General features: G+C 46.5%; 2 protein-coding genes across 5 annotated transcripts; one reads left to right on the top strand and one right to left on the bottom strand.

Moving 5' to 3' along the window:
• Window positions 1-2407: 2407 nt before the first annotated feature.
• LOC113573299 (probable G-protein coupled receptor 19) lies at window positions 2408-3436 on the top strand. The gene has a single exon (XM_027003459.2). The coding sequence runs from the start codon at window positions 2408-2410 to the stop codon at window positions 3434-3436; it is 1029 nt and encodes a 342-aa protein (XP_026859260.2).
• Window positions 3437-3902: 466 nt separating this feature from the next.
• On the bottom strand, window positions 3903-14737 carry nup155 (nucleoporin 155). 4 transcript variants are annotated; one of them, XM_035535676.1, is made up of 35 exons: window positions 14657-14737; window positions 14203-14365; window positions 13989-14126; window positions 13705-13801; window positions 13541-13611; window positions 13304-13396; window positions 12934-13197; window positions 12718-12791; window positions 12536-12627; window positions 12326-12423; window positions 12010-12177; window positions 11807-11907; window positions 11519-11689; window positions 11321-11431; window positions 11094-11188; window positions 10903-10979; window positions 10652-10714; window positions 10210-10363; window positions 10034-10100; window positions 9796-9911; window positions 9599-9708; window positions 9369-9502; window positions 9061-9252; window positions 8832-8970; window positions 8269-8404; window positions 8012-8165; window positions 7771-7875; window positions 7508-7662; window positions 7042-7171; window positions 6645-6758; window positions 6217-6337; window positions 6022-6132; window positions 5533-5669; window positions 5041-5147; window positions 3903-4949 (listed from the first exon to the last, which is right to left on the bottom strand). In XM_035535676.1, exons 2-35 carry the CDS (start codon window positions 14342-14344, stop codon window positions 4811-4813), a joined length of 4176 nt encoding a protein of 1391 aa, XP_035391569.1. In that variant the 5' UTR covers window positions 14345-14365; window positions 14657-14737; the 3' UTR covers window positions 3903-4810. The 4 variants fall into 4 exon arrangements, with proteins under 4 accessions (XP_035391569.1, XP_035391568.1, XP_035391567.1 ...); XM_035535675.1 differs by having other exon boundaries at window positions 14203-14499; window positions 14657-14719; XM_035535674.1 differs by having other exon boundaries at window positions 14203-14714.
• Window positions 14738-16398: the final 1661 nt, after the last annotated feature.

The raw sequence follows: 16398 nt of genomic DNA, 5'->3' as shown, positions 1-16398 counted from the left end.
TCTCAAGAGTGAGGAGATCCCATGGAACATGGAAGCACATGCCCCATGGTGGCATTGAGCAGGTTTGTATCTTACATTACATTTATTTGACACTTTTACCCAAAGTGAATTACAATTATGACTGAGTACAACTTGAGCATATTGAGGGTTAAGGGTCTTGCTCAGGGGCCCAACAGTGGCAACTTGGCAGTGGTGGGGCTTGAACCAGCAACCTCCCAATTACAAGTCTAGTACCTTAACTACTGAGCTGCCACTGCCTGTAGCTAGTGTCATCACCACAAACAAGACTTCGATGGAGGACTCCTAGTCCCACGTCTAAGTACATGTATGAGCTCCCGTATCTCCGTGTTTGCAACAATCCACATTACGACAAGGAACTGAGATATCACAAGCCACATCCAGCTCGCGTGCAGCAATACCAGCGACAACTCGCCTCGTGCTCAGTGTAATCAGCCCCCTTAAGGAAGCCATCCTGGATTTCACTCTTTACATTTACCTGCATGGAGTAACAAAGCTGAAATAATTTCTGTAGAGGATGGAGACTTGCGTTTCACTCCTTAACCAGACAGGGCAGGACAAAGGGGATACAGAACTGAATCAGTACATGTAATGTATTTAGTGCTCAAATTAAGACAGAACTCAAAGTAGAATTTTAGAAAGTAGATAACAAAATAAAATATTACCATTACTGTTCTTGATTTTCTTTCTGTGCTTTTTGCATGTTTTAAGCTATTTTTAAAGGGCAATCTAATTGGTTTTTCTGGATCACACTCTGATTCTCACGTTTTCGAACTAATGATTACTTCTTAGGCTCTAGTTCAAATCGGTTTTCTAGTCTTCTAATATAATTTGAATTGCGAATGTTGGTTCTCTCACTAAACAAAAGAAGCTTCCATACCTGAGTGCCATTTTTAAATTTGTATTTTTTGCTCTAATTAAGATGATAGTGTTGGAAGATCAATTAGACTTTTCTGGTCAGGACTACTGTAGTAGAGTACATCAGGCCTGTTCTTTTCTGTCCCTGGGGTCCATGTCACATTACTTACGCTTCTATCCTGATGGCAATTAAACAATTATAGCCTAGTCTAGCTGTTTGATCATGTGATTAGAAATAATGATTGTCAACACAGCAGCAGGAAATTGTTTTTGTGTCACAGGGAAGGCTGGGACAGTAAATGTGTTGACCTTAAAACACCCTTGCAAAGATAAAACCAACACTAAAGTCATTATAATTAAACACGTGAAAAGTGATTAATAAATCATTACTAAAATGTCTTTAACGAGTCATTTTTATATGGTTTCTTTCTCTTAATTATAATTGTCTTATTTTATTTTACATTAGCTTTTACATTTGTTTTTGTATTTAAGAATGTTATGGTTATCTTGAAAGGTGCTTATAAATGAAGTAAAATATTAACTGATGTCGTCGTCGTTGATATCTAATGTAGATTTTGCGTTATATTCTGGGCCGTTTTAGATGTCCTGCCAGCGTCTGTGGAAGAGCAGCGAGGAGTGGGTGACACGGTTGGAACTGTGAAGCCTGTGTCATGTCCAGCAGGTGAAGATAAATACCACATCAGGCTTGTACACTTTCTGCCTGAGAAACATGACTAGTAACTCTGCAAACAACATATCAATCAAATCAATGTGCTTCTTATGTTAGCAACTTTTTTTTTTTTTTTTTTTTTTTTACAAAGACAAGCTATTTTTTTTCCTCACCTTTCTTATAACAGTGACTAAATAGTAAAGCGCACTACGTCAAAAGGAAATAAATTAATTCAGAACGGCTGCTATATTTATTAAAGTTAGTTAAGGCTTTATGAGGGCAAAAGCCAAAGCAAGCTAAAGCTACATGTAGCATGCTGATATGAAAACTGTCTGCCATTGGAAGCAAACAATTATAAGAGGATCTAACATGTGAAAAACTGACACACGAGGTAAACAGGATAGAACGAAAAGTATCGTGGTGTTTGTGCGTGTAGCTTTTTTAGGGATACCAACTTACTTCAGATTCACAGCATAATGAAGTCTGTTAGACTCAGCCACAGTCAGTTTGCCCCATAAATTAAAAAAAAATATATATATAAAAAAAATATATATATATTTTTATATATATATATATATATATATATATATATATATATATATATATATATATATATATATATATTATTTTTTTTTTTTCTCATTTATAAATAAATAAGAGCGACTGATATTGTGGGAGGAGATTTGCCTATGATCCTACCAATGACATGAAGATCCTTGTGATGTCAATCTCTGACTGTATATAAATATATAATCCCGAGAAATAAAAACTGCTTTCCAGGCTTCAGACACTCAGAAACGTAAACTATCCCCTACACAACCGACACACGTCTTTCAAATGCGCGTCTACCTAAAGCCTAAGATGACTGGACAAACCTGGACTGAAGCGGCAATAAGAGCCCTGATGTGCTTGATGGGGATTTTTGGCAACAACTGGCTCCTTTGTTGCTCTCTGCCTACATCCAGATCTGAGGTGCGAACTAATGACATCCTGTTTGTCAACTTGGCTTTATCAAACCTAATAACTAATTATCTGGTGGACCTGCCAGAAACCTTGGATTTTACAAGGCAGTGGCCCATGGGCAGGACATACTGTGGCACATTCAACTTCTGCTCTGATCTTTCGGAGAGCTGCAGTATCTTCGCCACCATGTTCATCACTGTGTACTGGCATCAGAAACTCGTGGGTTCTCTCAAGCATGGAGGGGCTCCTGTCCGGATGGACAATACGTATCTCGTGGCGGCCCTGTTGGCTGGGAGCTGGACTGGAGCTGTTGTGTTCAGCCTTCCTCATTTTTTCTTTGCTTCCAAGAATGTCTGGAACGAGAGTTGTGACAGGTGCACGGAACAGTATCCCTCACCCGGAGCCGAGCAGACGTATGAGATGCTGTACCTCGTGCTAGCAAACGTGGTTCCAATTATCGGGATCGTTTGCGGTAGTGTCCAAATTGCGGTCACGCTACTGCAGAATCATAAACGCATCGAGACCATCACTACAGAGGTAACCAGAAGAGCCGACGTCTCCGTCGCTGAAGACCACGCCAGGTCTGCTGGAGGCAATGCCACGATCAGTGGAAATGAGGCACAAAAGTTCGCATCTGAAGTTAGTCCTGGGAACGTGCCCGAACACCAACGAAGTGTAATAAAATCAAAAGACAAATCCCGCCTTTCCACGGACGCTCAGATGAGGGCTGTGAAGAGTGTTCTGGCAGTGGCAACAGTCTTCCTGTTCTTCTGGCTAACCCACCTCGTGCTTAGCGTAATCAGCATTGTTTTCAAGTGCTCTGTAATTGATGAGATTATCAGCTACGTAGGTGCAGGGTACACCTGCATTATCCCTTACATCTACTTGCATGGAGTGAAGAAGCTGAAATTTTCCTGCAGAGCCTGAGGCCCTGCACATCAGCACATGCAATGTTCTCCCTAACCAGGTTTGGGTGTTTGCTAACATGCAAAAGTATTCGCAACTGTAGATAAATTTAAGGAAAATGAAGAAATCAAACAACTTAGTGTACTGACTGGTCTAAAAAAAATATATATATATATATAAAAATAAAAAAGGCATTTCTGTTTCTAGTATTTCATTTGCTATGTATATCATCACTGCAGTGGAGTATGACACAGGTGAGACTGTTTCCCTAGGGACATAACATACCATTTCACTAGAAATCATTTGAGATGTTTGTCCTGGGGTCCTGCAACAAAGCTTTTCCTCCTGCTTTGTGGAAAAATGATTACTCCTGATGCAATTAAGGACATAATTAAGCCCATATGCTAGCTCATAATTCTTTAAGTGACATCAAGAGTTGCACTAGAGTACAAAAGATGTCTTTTAAAAAGGGCATACCTGCTCAGAATGATTTTTGTAAAAATTATTTTAATAAATGTACATTACAAATGTCAACACCACTTAATCAGTTCAGAATGGCTCCATTATTTCATATAAAACTTGTAATTCGAAGAATGCATGTTTTATAGAACTGCCATTCAGACCAAGGAAAAACCAACCAAAAAAAGTAAATGTTCTATTTAAATATCGACTAGAAGGCTATATACTACAACTAGAGAGAGAAAGCAGACAACTAAAATCTTTAAATGACACCAATCCTGTGCACTAGAAGCCGATCGTGAATCTGACCCCAGGAAAAGTTGACAACTGCATTTCACTGGCACTCTCATTGGACCATGCTGAAGTCATGATATTAAAATAAAGTAAATCAATAAGGCATAGACAATGAGCTTACTCTTGTAAGCAACGTTGAGTGGCTCACAAGAGCTTTACCCAATCAAACAATTGCTTGTGGCATTTGTGTTTTAGGGTTTTGTTTTGTTTTTTTTAAACTGTTTAGCTATATTCACAACCTATATTCTAGCTATATTCACAACCCAGGCAAAGACTTTAATCTTTTAGTAAATCCATGTCAAACTCTTTACAAGTACACCAATGTGATCGTTATGATACCTGGCTGAAATAAGGCAAAAGGAGACCCTCTCAAGTATACAAAGAACCTATGAAAGCCACCTTGGCACACTGACCTCTGTATGCTTCAACAAAAACATTAATGCACTAGGCACTAACAAAAGTAAACGTATAAATCAGATTTATTTCAGGTTGCATAATTAAAGGCATGAATGAGGTAACCTTTATTGCCTAGCCGTTACCGGCCCCACCCATTTCGCTGAATTCCTCCAGGTCATTAGTGCCAACTTCAAACTCCCAGGTGGGGTCAGGTGGGTCTCCGACGCGAGACACGGCTCTACGGTGTCAGTGCAGCTTCTCCAGTTTGGCCTGCAGTGATCTGAAGTTGCGAATGATTTCCTGCAGTGCAGCACAGGGGCTGAGGGACTGAAGCTCCACCAGATAGCCACAGATGTTGTCCAGGCACACGTTGGTGAACCTTCTCCTAGAGAGAGGAAGCAGGGTCAGTGGGGGTGGGCACGGTCGCACCACTGCGTGGCCGGAATCGCACTGCGCAGATATCCGTGGGTCCTTACCTGTCGTAGGTGGGCACTCGGCTGGGGTCGTCCACGTATCCCGACAGAAGCACGTGGATGCACTCCACCAGGTGGAGGGGTTTCTTCAGGCGCTGCCAACACGGGTCCTGCAGGAAGGTTAGGAGGATTCGGTGAAACTGGTCGACATGGACCACATCACTTCATCTGGCTTTTATTCCGCAGGACAAAGACCAAGCAAATGGTCGTGGTAGCAGAGCCAAACAACTTCCAAAATACCATCAACATAATCATGAAAATGTCCCAATATTCATCTACTCTTTCATAGTGAGACTATTTAAAATGTGACTGCCATCCGCATTCAGAGTAAGAATTAGGGCACGCATTCAAGTCATCATTAAGAAATAATCATTTCAATGTCACTATAAAAAGCAAATCAAACAAAAGCATGTACAAGTTTCCTGGTAGTTATTTTTGTTTGTTTACAAGCCTGTTACTCCCAACACTGATGCAGTTTGATGACGGGTGTCCTACCCGGGCCTTGAAGAGCTGGTCGTACACCTCCAGCAGCCGGGGAAGCTGCACTCCGATCTCCTGCATGGTGAAGGTGACGAAGCCCACGTCCCAGGTCAGCTTGCACACCTCCTGCTCCAAAAACTTCACCAGGAACTCTGGAACAGGAGCATTTCTTTATAAATTCAGTTTTTTAAAAATATATATATTTTTGGCCCTTTCTCTTAATATGAGAGCTAAACACTCAAATTACGATTAGAAGCCACAGCGATAATGAAAGCTGGCAAACACAAGGTCACGTTTCTATTGTCATCAAAACATATTCCAATTAAAAGCTAGCTATGAAATTACAAAAGCAGAGTCTTGAGGGAACCGAGTCCAAAATGCAGGCCTGCTGAAACAGGCCAAACTGATGTCAAGGGAAACAATTAAACAATTACAGTCGACAATCGCTGACCTCAGAACAGCGGCCCTCAGAGACACCGGTGCAAAACGGAGCAAAAACGGTACCCAGTGGAAAGTATCGTGGTGTCCCTGCATACAGCTTCCCCAGGGACACGAGCTTCAGGCTCACGGCTCGCATGCGATCCGCCGGACTCATCGCCACGCTGTCGCTCAGCTCTGCGAGGGAACACGGAGGACTCGTAAGGCGGCACGGACCGAGGCGCTGGCGAGAGGAAGCGTTGGGCTGCGCCGGAGACTTACCTTTCTCCATGATCTCCTGCCACAGTGAGTGGACCAGGATCGGGTCCGAGTGGCCTGCGCAGTGAATGATGGCCAGCTTGCACTCAGACAACTGGAAGTGGTCTGCAAACTCTCCATACAGCTACCCATCATAAAAAAACAGGAAAATGAAAAGAAAGAAATCTAAAGAGGGTAAAAATACCTGCCAACCCAATTAAATGCTTTTACAAAAAGATGTGGTATTTATCAATTGCTGCCAAGCAGTTCTTTTAACTAAGAATTAAATTTTAATTAAGAAGACAAACCTGAGTCAAACCATGAGTCAACTGAGAGTAAAGTGACTGAAGCAAGGTAGAAGAGTCAACACACCGCAACCTTCTCCTTACTCAGCCCGGCACAGGAGTTCTGGATGGCCTGTGGGTTGAACAACGAGGCAGACATCTGCCTACCTTGGTGATGTCCATTAGCTCGGAGTCGAGCTGAGATATCGCCCCCTGTACCGAGGGATGCTGGGAGTATTGTCGTCTCAGCGTCTCCTGGATCTGCACTTGAATACGCACTACCTGCAGGCCAAGAGGGGAATTGTGGCAAACAGAAGCACCCATTCACACCACACTGAAAATCCACTCCATGCTACACAGCGTTATGGCTGGAAGACCAGAATAGTGCACAGAGCTGAGGGAGGCGTGCCTAGTCCAGATTACGGGGATGAATTCAGTCCTTCAGAATTTCGCTCCAACCCTAATCCAAACTAACCTTTGGTCGCATCCGAATACAAGAACCAGGCACAAAACTAAACCCTCCAGGGTGGTACAACTCCAAGACCCTAGCTCGAATCCTGCATACCTCCATCTTTTCTTCCAGTTCGTGCAGGAACTCGCCATCGGCACCCATCGAGGAGATGCAGGACGAGCTCTTGGCTGAGAGGATGGCCCGGGAGATGTACTCCAGCCGCTGCTTCAAAGAGATCTCCGTGCTGCAGACACAAAGCCCACGATCAGTAGCACTTCGCTTGCAGCCTTGGCCCATGGGACTGATGGATGTTGATGGCCAGGGCCGCACAACGTATCGTTTGTAAACGTTCATCACAATACCGGCCTTGGCGATATCGAGATCACACAAGGCTGGAGTGAACGTGGGCGTCTTCGTGAAAATTAGGACAGTCACACAATCCCACAATCAAACTAACACAGGCCAGTCTATTGCCAGTATAAAACGGTTTGCTTTTATATTACTGCAGTGTACACTGCAAATGATAGGTTTTTTTTCCCCTCCACATCACGCAGCCTTACTGACGCACGCACGCACCCACCTGTGCATGTCGGCCAGCCGAGCCAGGACGTGGGCAGCCCGGCCGAAACTGCAGGTCTTCTCGTAGTAACGCCACAGCAGGTCCATGTTGCGCACTTTGCTCTGGTCCTGCTTTATAATGTGCATGAGATGGTCCTCGAGGTACGGGGAGTTCACCTGCACAGAACCACAGCCTACATTCAGGGGCCACCAGGGAAAATGCCATTCTTGTGCGAAGAGGTGCTTTATACACGGATGTGTGTGTGATCAAAAAGTGCCCCCTACCTCCAGGAGCTTATCAGTGAGGTCTGCCTGGATGAGCCAGTTGTAGAGCGCGATGTGGAACAGCTCATCCTGTGATCTCTGCGCCAGGCCAAGCATCTGCTCAAACTGCAAACGGCCGAAGTCACGGTGGACATTAAGGCCACATGAAGTGCACAAACATCTTCGGGTTTACATAAACCAAAAAGCCTTCAGTAAAACGTTTTTTTTTTTGTTTTTTTTTAAGAAAAAGAAGAGAACTCACGTGGGTGGCAGCATCCTCATTGCTGAGCATGTTGGGGTCAGATGTCATGACCGGGGGCCCCGGTTGCTTGGGGACACTGGGAGACTGAGGAGCCGCCTTGCTCTGGTTCACCAGCTCCTGCATGGTGTCTGTGATGCATTTGTAACACGATAGCCTGTGCAGAGACCCAGGCTGCCTGCGTTAAACTGTCCACTGGGGTCAAAAGACTAAAAACGCGGCTGTTCTCAGTAGACTGAAAGCCAGAGGAGGCTATCTACCTTTCCTGAAAAGCCTGCTGTCCAACAGCGTCCTCCTCAGGCTCCCCATTCTTATAGAAGTGCGGGCCCAGCCTCTGGGGATCCTTTTTATCAGCTGCTGTGAGGCACAGCTCCACGACACCCTCATAAAAACGTACTGTGAGAGAGAGAGAGAGAGAGAGAGAGAGAAAAGACAAAGAGGAAAAAGGGGGATCTTGAAATAGTGATATTTATATAAGTTACATTTATGATTTCAGCATTTGGGTGACTCATATCCAGAGGACCACAAGTGTATTTAGCAGTATGGCAGTGTGCGCCTGTGAGAACTGAACCTGCTCTACCAGATGCGCTACAGTAATTTAATAATGGCTGTAGTAACCTAATAAATCACTATAAATGTCAAGCTTAGCAGAAACAGAACACAGATGGATAGTGTGGTAGGTGTAATGAGTGTGAGGTGCGTGTATCGACCTTGTCTGTACTGCGTGCAGACTAGAGGCAGGTCCGTGTGTGTGTGTGTGTGTGTATGCATTAACCTTGCTGTGTGTGTGTGTGTGCGTGCGAGCGAGCATGCGCGAATTAACCTTGTCTGTACTGCGAGCAGACTAGAGGCAAGTCCGTGTGGTGACTGATCTGCTGGTACAATCGCAGTGACTCCTTCAGCATTCGCTCCTTCTCTGCCTTGTTCTGGATCTGCCTGGCACCCTGGAGCAGTTCATTGGCCTGGGAAAGCAGGGCCGGGGTGTTCAAAGCAGGGGCGGCGCAATCAAGTCCACTTAACGCCACCAGCCTCGCTAGTGGAAAGGGTCTCACCTTGGAGCAGACGCTGTCGTCGATGGTGTACAGAAGCGGGCAGGTTTCACGCAAGTGGCGGCTGATGGCGTCCACGGAGGCGCTGTCTTTGATGTAGACGTTGATGAGGGCAGTGACGAGTGCACCGGTGAGCTCGCGACCGCTGACCACCACGTCCTTGAAGCTGATGGCCTTGAGCTGTTCCTGGAAGTCCTGCAGGATGTGGGGTGTGAGCGAGGGAGGGAGGACATGTGGAAGATGTTGAGAGAAATGGGGGGTATGACACTTGGTGTACAGGGAGAGTGAAAAGGCTTGTGCTGGGTGCAGACCTTGGGCAGCTCGGTGGTGATGAGAGTGAACTGGTGGTCACACAGAAGCTTCCAGAGGGCCAGAGTTTGGAAGGAGTGATGCACCAGCTGCTGGATGCCCTGCAGGGACGCCTTCTCAAAGGCCTGAGCCTCAGCTGGGAAGAACAAAAACAAGGGCATGGATATCCCGTATGGCTCTCCCTCTCGCGCTCTCTCTCTCCCCGTCTCACACACACACACACACAACCTACTGTGGTATTTCCTCTGGAGCTCCTGCTGGACTTGCTGAGAGCTGGCGCCGTCCGGCCGCATGAATCCCAGAAGCCTCTGCTGCAGGTTGCCGGGTGAGGGGGAGCTGAAGCTGTGGGAGAGGGAGGCTGTGAGCACCACGGCAAACCCCCCCTTGGAATGGGCCGCGTGGGCGGAGCGGGTGGGAACAGGGCCCTACCTGGCCACGCCCAGGGAGGTGGGGCTGAACTGGGAGTTCTTATCCAGGAACTCCATCAGGCCCTGCAGCTCCGTTAGCACTGCCTCCAGGTCTGACGAACTCGCTGTGCTCTCCAGCTGACACGCATCACACACAAAGAGTAAACAAACAAACTAAACAAAAACACCTACCTGGTCAATAAGATCACGTCAGAGGAATTTTTACACACTGACGGCATGCAATAAAGGTACCAACTCACAATAGTTACAGTTTGGCTTCCTTTACTGATCAAGTTCTCCACTGCCAGGCTCCCGTCCCAGATGTTGCTATTAACGTTTAAGAAACGAGCCTCAGCTCCGTCAACAAACCAAAACAACAGTTTTAAACTGTAACTCAAGACGGGCGACCGCCGCCAGCCCCATACGCCCGGCTCACCCGAGGATGCGGGCGAAGTAGATGCTGATGCCGTTGTGCTTTCCGGAGAAGAGCACCTCGGGCCCAGAGGACATGGCCGGCAGGGAAGCGCCGCCGCCGGGGCTCATGGGTATGGGGGGCATGAACGGCGTGGACATGCTGGGGGGCATCATGCCTGGGACAGAGGGAGAGAGGCAACGTCGCAGCGAGCTCGGATCGGTCGGGAAACGGCATACACGAGGAAACAATGTGAAGGAAAAGACGAGGGAAAGAACTACGGAATGGTTGGAGACAGAAAGACAAGTGACAAAATAAGACTGAAGGGATTGCATGAAAGAAAGTGCCTGTAAGCATTAGCAAGTCCTTTTATCAAAGAGCTCAGGATTGTAATACACAGGGTGCTTTTGAATGGAGGGCTGGGGTAAGAACCTGTGGATGAACTAGTAATGGGGCAGACGGGTACCTGGAGCTGGTGTAGCTAGGAAACTGGGATTGGTAAAAGGACTACCAACAGGCATAGGGGATCCTACAATCACAACAGTAACATGCTATGGGTTAGCAACAGACCGACATTTATACGCACTCAGTCACACAACAACGGGCTCCTAATGTGCAACTAATGTAGTCCGATATCTCTCACACACACACACACACACACACACACACACACACACACACACGTTTTCATTTTAACAGGTTTACACAGCTGTTCACCTGGGACAGGGGAACCGAGGAGGGGTCCCACGTTGCTTGGCGCCGAGGGGAAACGCATGTGTGCCTCGCCCCCATACCTGCACATGCCAAAGAAGACTGTCAAGCCACCCTCACAATTCACACAGTCTTCTGCTCAACTCTAACGCAGCAGGTGTGAAGAGTGAAGAGTGAATCTTTAGTGAGGTGCGGACCTGAAGAAAGCGCGAGTGGCCCACACGGAGATCTCTCTGTCACAGGCGGCGCTGGAGCAGGCGAGGATCAGCGCCGTGGCACACGCCTGCTCCTCCTGCAGGGCGACAGGGAACGCGAGGGGATGACGTCGGCCGGAAAAACACAAACGTGTGCTTTCTGACATGCGTGAATATGTGCAAAAGGACACAAGAAGCACGCACACATGGCAAATGCAGTATTTGCGTACCTTGTGGAGCTTGAAGAATCGCTCAATTTCTTCGCTCTCCCCACCGCCACTGCTCACCAGCAGATGGCGCAGTTGGTCTACTGGTCTTAGCTTGTGGAAAATATGACTTCCCTATTGAGACGACCGAAAACAAAAGATGAACAAACTTCAATTAACAGTTGTGCACAAGACGTGTAAATCAATGGAGAGAGATCATACCTGGGCTGACAGGAGAACAAATTTCTGAGGGGGAATATTATGTTGCTGAACCACCACTGGCGAATCCGTGAGGGGAATGAAGTCCTTATTTAATGGAGTCAGAATTTTGGGCACTTTAATCTCTTCTATGGCAGAGAGGGCCCAAGAGTGCCCATCTATATTTGACGTCATCTGCAAAGGAGCAAAAGAAAATTAATTCCGCATACGTCCCCAGAACTTGAAAATGACAAGACAAGACAACAACATGACGGGACTTTAAAGAACGTGAAGAACCGTGCAGCTTCCAACCTGGGTCTCCATCAGCGGTTTCTTAAAGGGGAAGGAGTCGTGGTTAATACACCACAGGATATCGCTGTCCTCCGTCTCGGACGCAGCCATCAGCAGGACTCCTGAGTGCCGTTGGAAAAGACGAAGCAGAAACGTGGAGCTCAGCACCGCTCGGAGCTCACAAGCCAAATACTTTAAGTTACTCCTCGTGTGGGAGGACTCACCTTTGCTGTAGAGAGCCTTATGAATTTTGGCAGGCTTCTGCAGGGTGGAGGAGGCAGAGAAGCCCGGGGGGAGGCGGACGTGCACTAGGGCCAGGAGGCTGGGCCGGGTGGCATTCTGCCTGGCATGGGGTGGTGTGAACAGGGTAGTGCTGAAGTACAGGCGCACACCTACACGGCGTGCGCGCACACACACACACACACACACACACACACACACACACCAGAGCCATCATGAAGTGCAGAATTAAAAGAGAGGCACTAGAAGAAGCCATTGCTGTTTATTAATTCTTTCTGGTTCCTTTCCAAGGTCTCTCACCAGCGTGAGAGACAGCCAGGAGCTGGCAGTCTGATGATTCGGAGCGATCAATAACGGCAATCTGGACGATGGGCTTGAAGACAGAACGATCAATAGTTCTGCAAGAGAAGCAACATAAACCGGATCATCACCTGACAGCACGCTTCACTCAAAACAAACAAAAAACCCTAACAAACAACCAAATATTGCAACAGTCAAGTGTGGCTGCACCTGGCGATATTCCCAGCGGCCGAAACAATGGCATTCTGAGACATGGCCGCCACCCGACTCATTCCCTGTCCATCAGCTCCCAAGTCATAAACCTGCAGAGGGCGTGTTAACTGGTTAGCAGCATAGTTAAAGCACAACCATGTTCAGCAGTACAAACAAAACCGTTGGGAAGACCCACAGACCTGCACCACGCCTTTCTCCGATCGAGTGTACAGGGTGTTGCGTGAATTATCCACTGCGATCTGAACAACTGGATCTATGACGCAGCGCACGATCGAGAAGATGCACAAGTCACTCAAAGATGCCTTCAACCATGAGGAGGGTTACAGGTCATTGACTGAAACTGCTGGTTAACCGATCAAGTGCCTGAAACCGAAACCAAACCGAAAAGCTCTTACCATCTTCAGAGAAGGAGAACTGAAGCAGAGACGGGACAAGGAAGGACAGGCTGCTCTTGGAGTGGTTGATCTTCCGGCAGCGCTGACTGAACCAGCCAGCCTCTGCCTGGTAGGCGATCTCGTACAGGCAGCCGTCTTTGCCGGCCAGGAAGATGCGGCCCAGGTCCGTGGAGGCGACGGCCAGCATGTAGGTGTTGTCCGTGGGGATGGAGTAGAGCGGGTCGGGAAGGAGCTGCATGGCACCGGACATGCTGTCGTTTAACCCTGCAGAGCAGAAATAAGCCAGGAGGAGGAATAAGCAGAGTGATGAGAGAGAGAGAGAGAGAGAGAGAGAGAGAGAGAGAGAGAGAGAGAGAGAGAGACACCTCACCAGTCTGAGACTTAGGGAAGCTCAATCCCAGGATCACCACATCCACAGGCGTGGCCAACACCAACAGGAAGTGGATGTGAGGCTGGAAGATGCCTACGGGAAACATGTAAAAGAGGCCACGTGCAAAAGTCAAAGCTCACAGACAGCAGGTGTGCTGCCAATTTAGAGAGAAAGAATTCCATAAGGAGCTACTGCAGGAGAGAGGATGAACAATGTTGTTCAGTTACAGCTACTCACCTGCCTTTGGTTTTACTAGCCCGACTGAAAGGATGGTTTCACTCAGCCCATCAAAATAAGCCACATCTCCACTAAATACGGGGGGAAAAGCCATAGTGATGGTAAGCATGAACTGAGACCATGTTTGTTAGGTCCACACCCCCACCCTTCGTACCAGCACTTACCCATCTTCATAATTCCACATGAATATGTCATTATCAATCGTAAGCCATGCTCTGCTGATCTCAGGAAAAACTCCCATCATGCAATTGCACTGCATATCTGCAAGGTTTGTCGGTTAAGGTGCCACAACATCGGTGAACAGATTCATTCACAAGTTTATCACGTCACATCGACTACAGAAACTAAGCCGAAGGTGACAAAGCAGTGTGGGCATGACGTGCCGCTAAAACACGTTCGTGGCACGATCCTGCCACGATCCAGCGGCGCGTCGTGTTAGCGAGGATACGGCTGAACTGCTCCACCAGCTCTGGGGGCAGAGGGACCCTGCGCACGGCGCTCAGCTCCGGAAGGGTTGGCACGCTGACGAGGCCGGGCCCTTGCAGCGGGTAGTCCATGTCCGACACCCCGCTCAGAGACGGCACGTCTGGCGGACAAGCGGACAAGCGTCAGCCGGGATCACGCACACCACAAAAGGGGGAGATGCACGAACTCGCGCTTACTGTGCGAGGGCACGCTGAGCAACTCGGACAGGTCGGGGAAGCAGCGGTCCTCCTGCACGTGCCGGTCGACCAGGCGGCTCGAGCCCTCCAGAGCGTGCTGCACGGCGGCCGCGAGGCTGCTCGAGCCCGTGCTTGACGGCATAGCCGGAGCGGCGGGACTCGCCTGGAAAACAACAAAACTTACCGTCTCGGACGCGGAGGGGGGCGATCCTAAGACATGCTGTGTACCTGGCTACCCAGGACGGACTTCCTCCTGGGTTTTGTTGACTTTCCTCAGTCGCCGCAGAAGTCAAGTGTCTGCTAACGCTAGCTTAGCTTAGCTTGAAATGACCACACAGACATTTAAGAAGCGCTCATAAATGTAGTTTGATGAGGCTTCTGTCGCGTAATTCAAAAGAAATGTGTTCGTTTTTTGTTTTTGTTTTGTTTTTGAAGTGGCGGTGTAAAGGTTTACCTGTAGCTGAACTCAGTTTAAAAAAAAAAAAAAAAAAGAAACAACCGCTTCTGCATTCAACACGGTCCCGCCAAGCTCGTGCGCTGCCGAGATCCCCGGAACTGGGTCATCTGCACTTCTACTTCCGGATCAAACGTTTAAAGCAGAACTGGTCGCCATAATAAAGGTTCGTATGTGGAACACGCGAGTTTGGACAGTGCACAAATAATGTTAACGGGCCAAAATTTCCACACACGATCGGAATTCAATTAAGGACCCTGAACGTGTGAGGCGTTTAAAACATTAATCATCAGAATTGTGCAAACACAGGCACTCAGGTACCAGCCTTGATACTGTTACACTGTCAATTCACTATCAACCACCATAAACAATTAGCTATTATGAATTAGTGTATTCATCTAGAAACACATCCCTATAAAGTGTGTGTGTGAAAAAAAGAAAAAAAAAAATATATATATATATATATATATATATATATACACATATACATATACACACGCACACACACACACACTCTTCTGGAAAAAGCCTACTTGCCCTTAAACAATGTTCTGTTTATAACAAATATAATTAAATCCATAGTATTATTTATTACATGAGAAACTAAGTCAATGCAAGGCACAAATAAATGATTTATTACAATTATATAAAATATAACAACCTTTCTTTCCCCTTTCTAGTAGATTTGTGATTTCCTGTTGCAAATAGTAGCTTTGTAGCATCTTGAACTAAATGATTCTCTCTAAAACAGAGATTTGAGCACAGCTAATTTGTTCAGTAACAGCAAGCGGCAACTTTTACCAGGTCCAGACACAAAGCAGTCCCAAACCACAACCTTCTTGTCACCATGTTTAAACACTGGTCTGGTAGTTTGGCTAGTTGTGGCAGGATCCTCTGATGGTAAAGTTTGGCTTTGACAAACAGAAAAGAATCACCTGTACCTCAAAAACAAAAACCTAACCCCCCCCCCCCACCACCACCACCACCACCTTTTAGATATTTCAATGTTTGCATTCCTACTCCATTATAAACATTCATTTCATTCTGCACCAGTGTCCTTTAGACAATAGAGTCATAATATAATGACTAAATATAAGTGAAGGCTACTTACCCATCATTTGCCAATTCATTCAAGGGGTTTAGTTATATTTTTTTCATAACTCTCCAACCGTAATCCATTTTTGCAAAGCCTTGAAGATAACTTTTGTATCTCTGCGCAGAGTGGAGATCCAAGTACACCATGATGGTTGTGTTAATAGGGGACAAGCCCATTTACCTAAACTAACTTAGTTCACAAAACAGTTGTTACTTTTTCCATACCTGATTATATATCTGATCACTTTGTACACCAATTAAATCAGAAGCAAAAATCTCAGTCTTCGTTACTGCAACCCATAAAAGCCCCAAACCTCAAAATGTGGGAAAATAAAAACACTCGGCCCATCTAGTCAACCAAGCTACTATTGGCAGACAGAATGGCCATAATTACAGACTCCACAACTCAAGTACCACAATTCAAAAGCTATTACACACAGGGCTCCAGTTTGCATTACATTAATGTTTGTCATGGTGAGGTCCTCTGCCGTTACAAATAAAACTCTATTATGTTATATTAAAAAAATAAAAACATAAAAGCAAGTAGAAAAAAGTGAGTTTCAAACAAATAATTGCAAGGAGCAAACGAGATCAGTTAGACGTCTTCCAAGTAGACAACTAGAAAAAATTTATAATAAAATTCAAAT

This window comes from Electrophorus electricus, chromosome 17 (genome assembly GCF_013358815.1).
Source record: "Electrophorus electricus isolate fEleEle1 chromosome 17, fEleEle1.pri, whole genome shotgun sequence".
NCBI classification, from domain to species: domain Eukaryota; kingdom Metazoa; phylum Chordata; class Actinopteri; order Gymnotiformes; family Gymnotidae; genus Electrophorus; species Electrophorus electricus.
Note: the sequence above shows the minus strand (reverse complement) of the source record. Positions and strands in the feature narration are given on the sequence as shown.

Coding starts and splice junctions, on each gene's coding strand:
- nup155 (XM_035535676.1), bottom strand. CDS start 14,344: ATGCCGTCAAGCACGGGCTCGAGCAGCCTCGCGGCCGCCGTGCAGCAC. Junction 12,178..12,325: donor CCTGGCTGTCTCTCACGCTG/GTGAGAGACCTT, acceptor CACGCCGTGTAG/GTGTGCGCCTGTACTTCAGC. Junction 6,338..6,644: donor AGCTAATGGACATCACCAAG/GTAGGCAGATGT, acceptor TATGATGGGTAG/CTGTATGGAGAGTTTGCAGA.
- LOC113573299 (XM_027003459.2), top strand. CDS start 2,408: ATGACTGGACAAACCTGGACTGAAGCGGCAATAAGAGCCCTGATGTGC.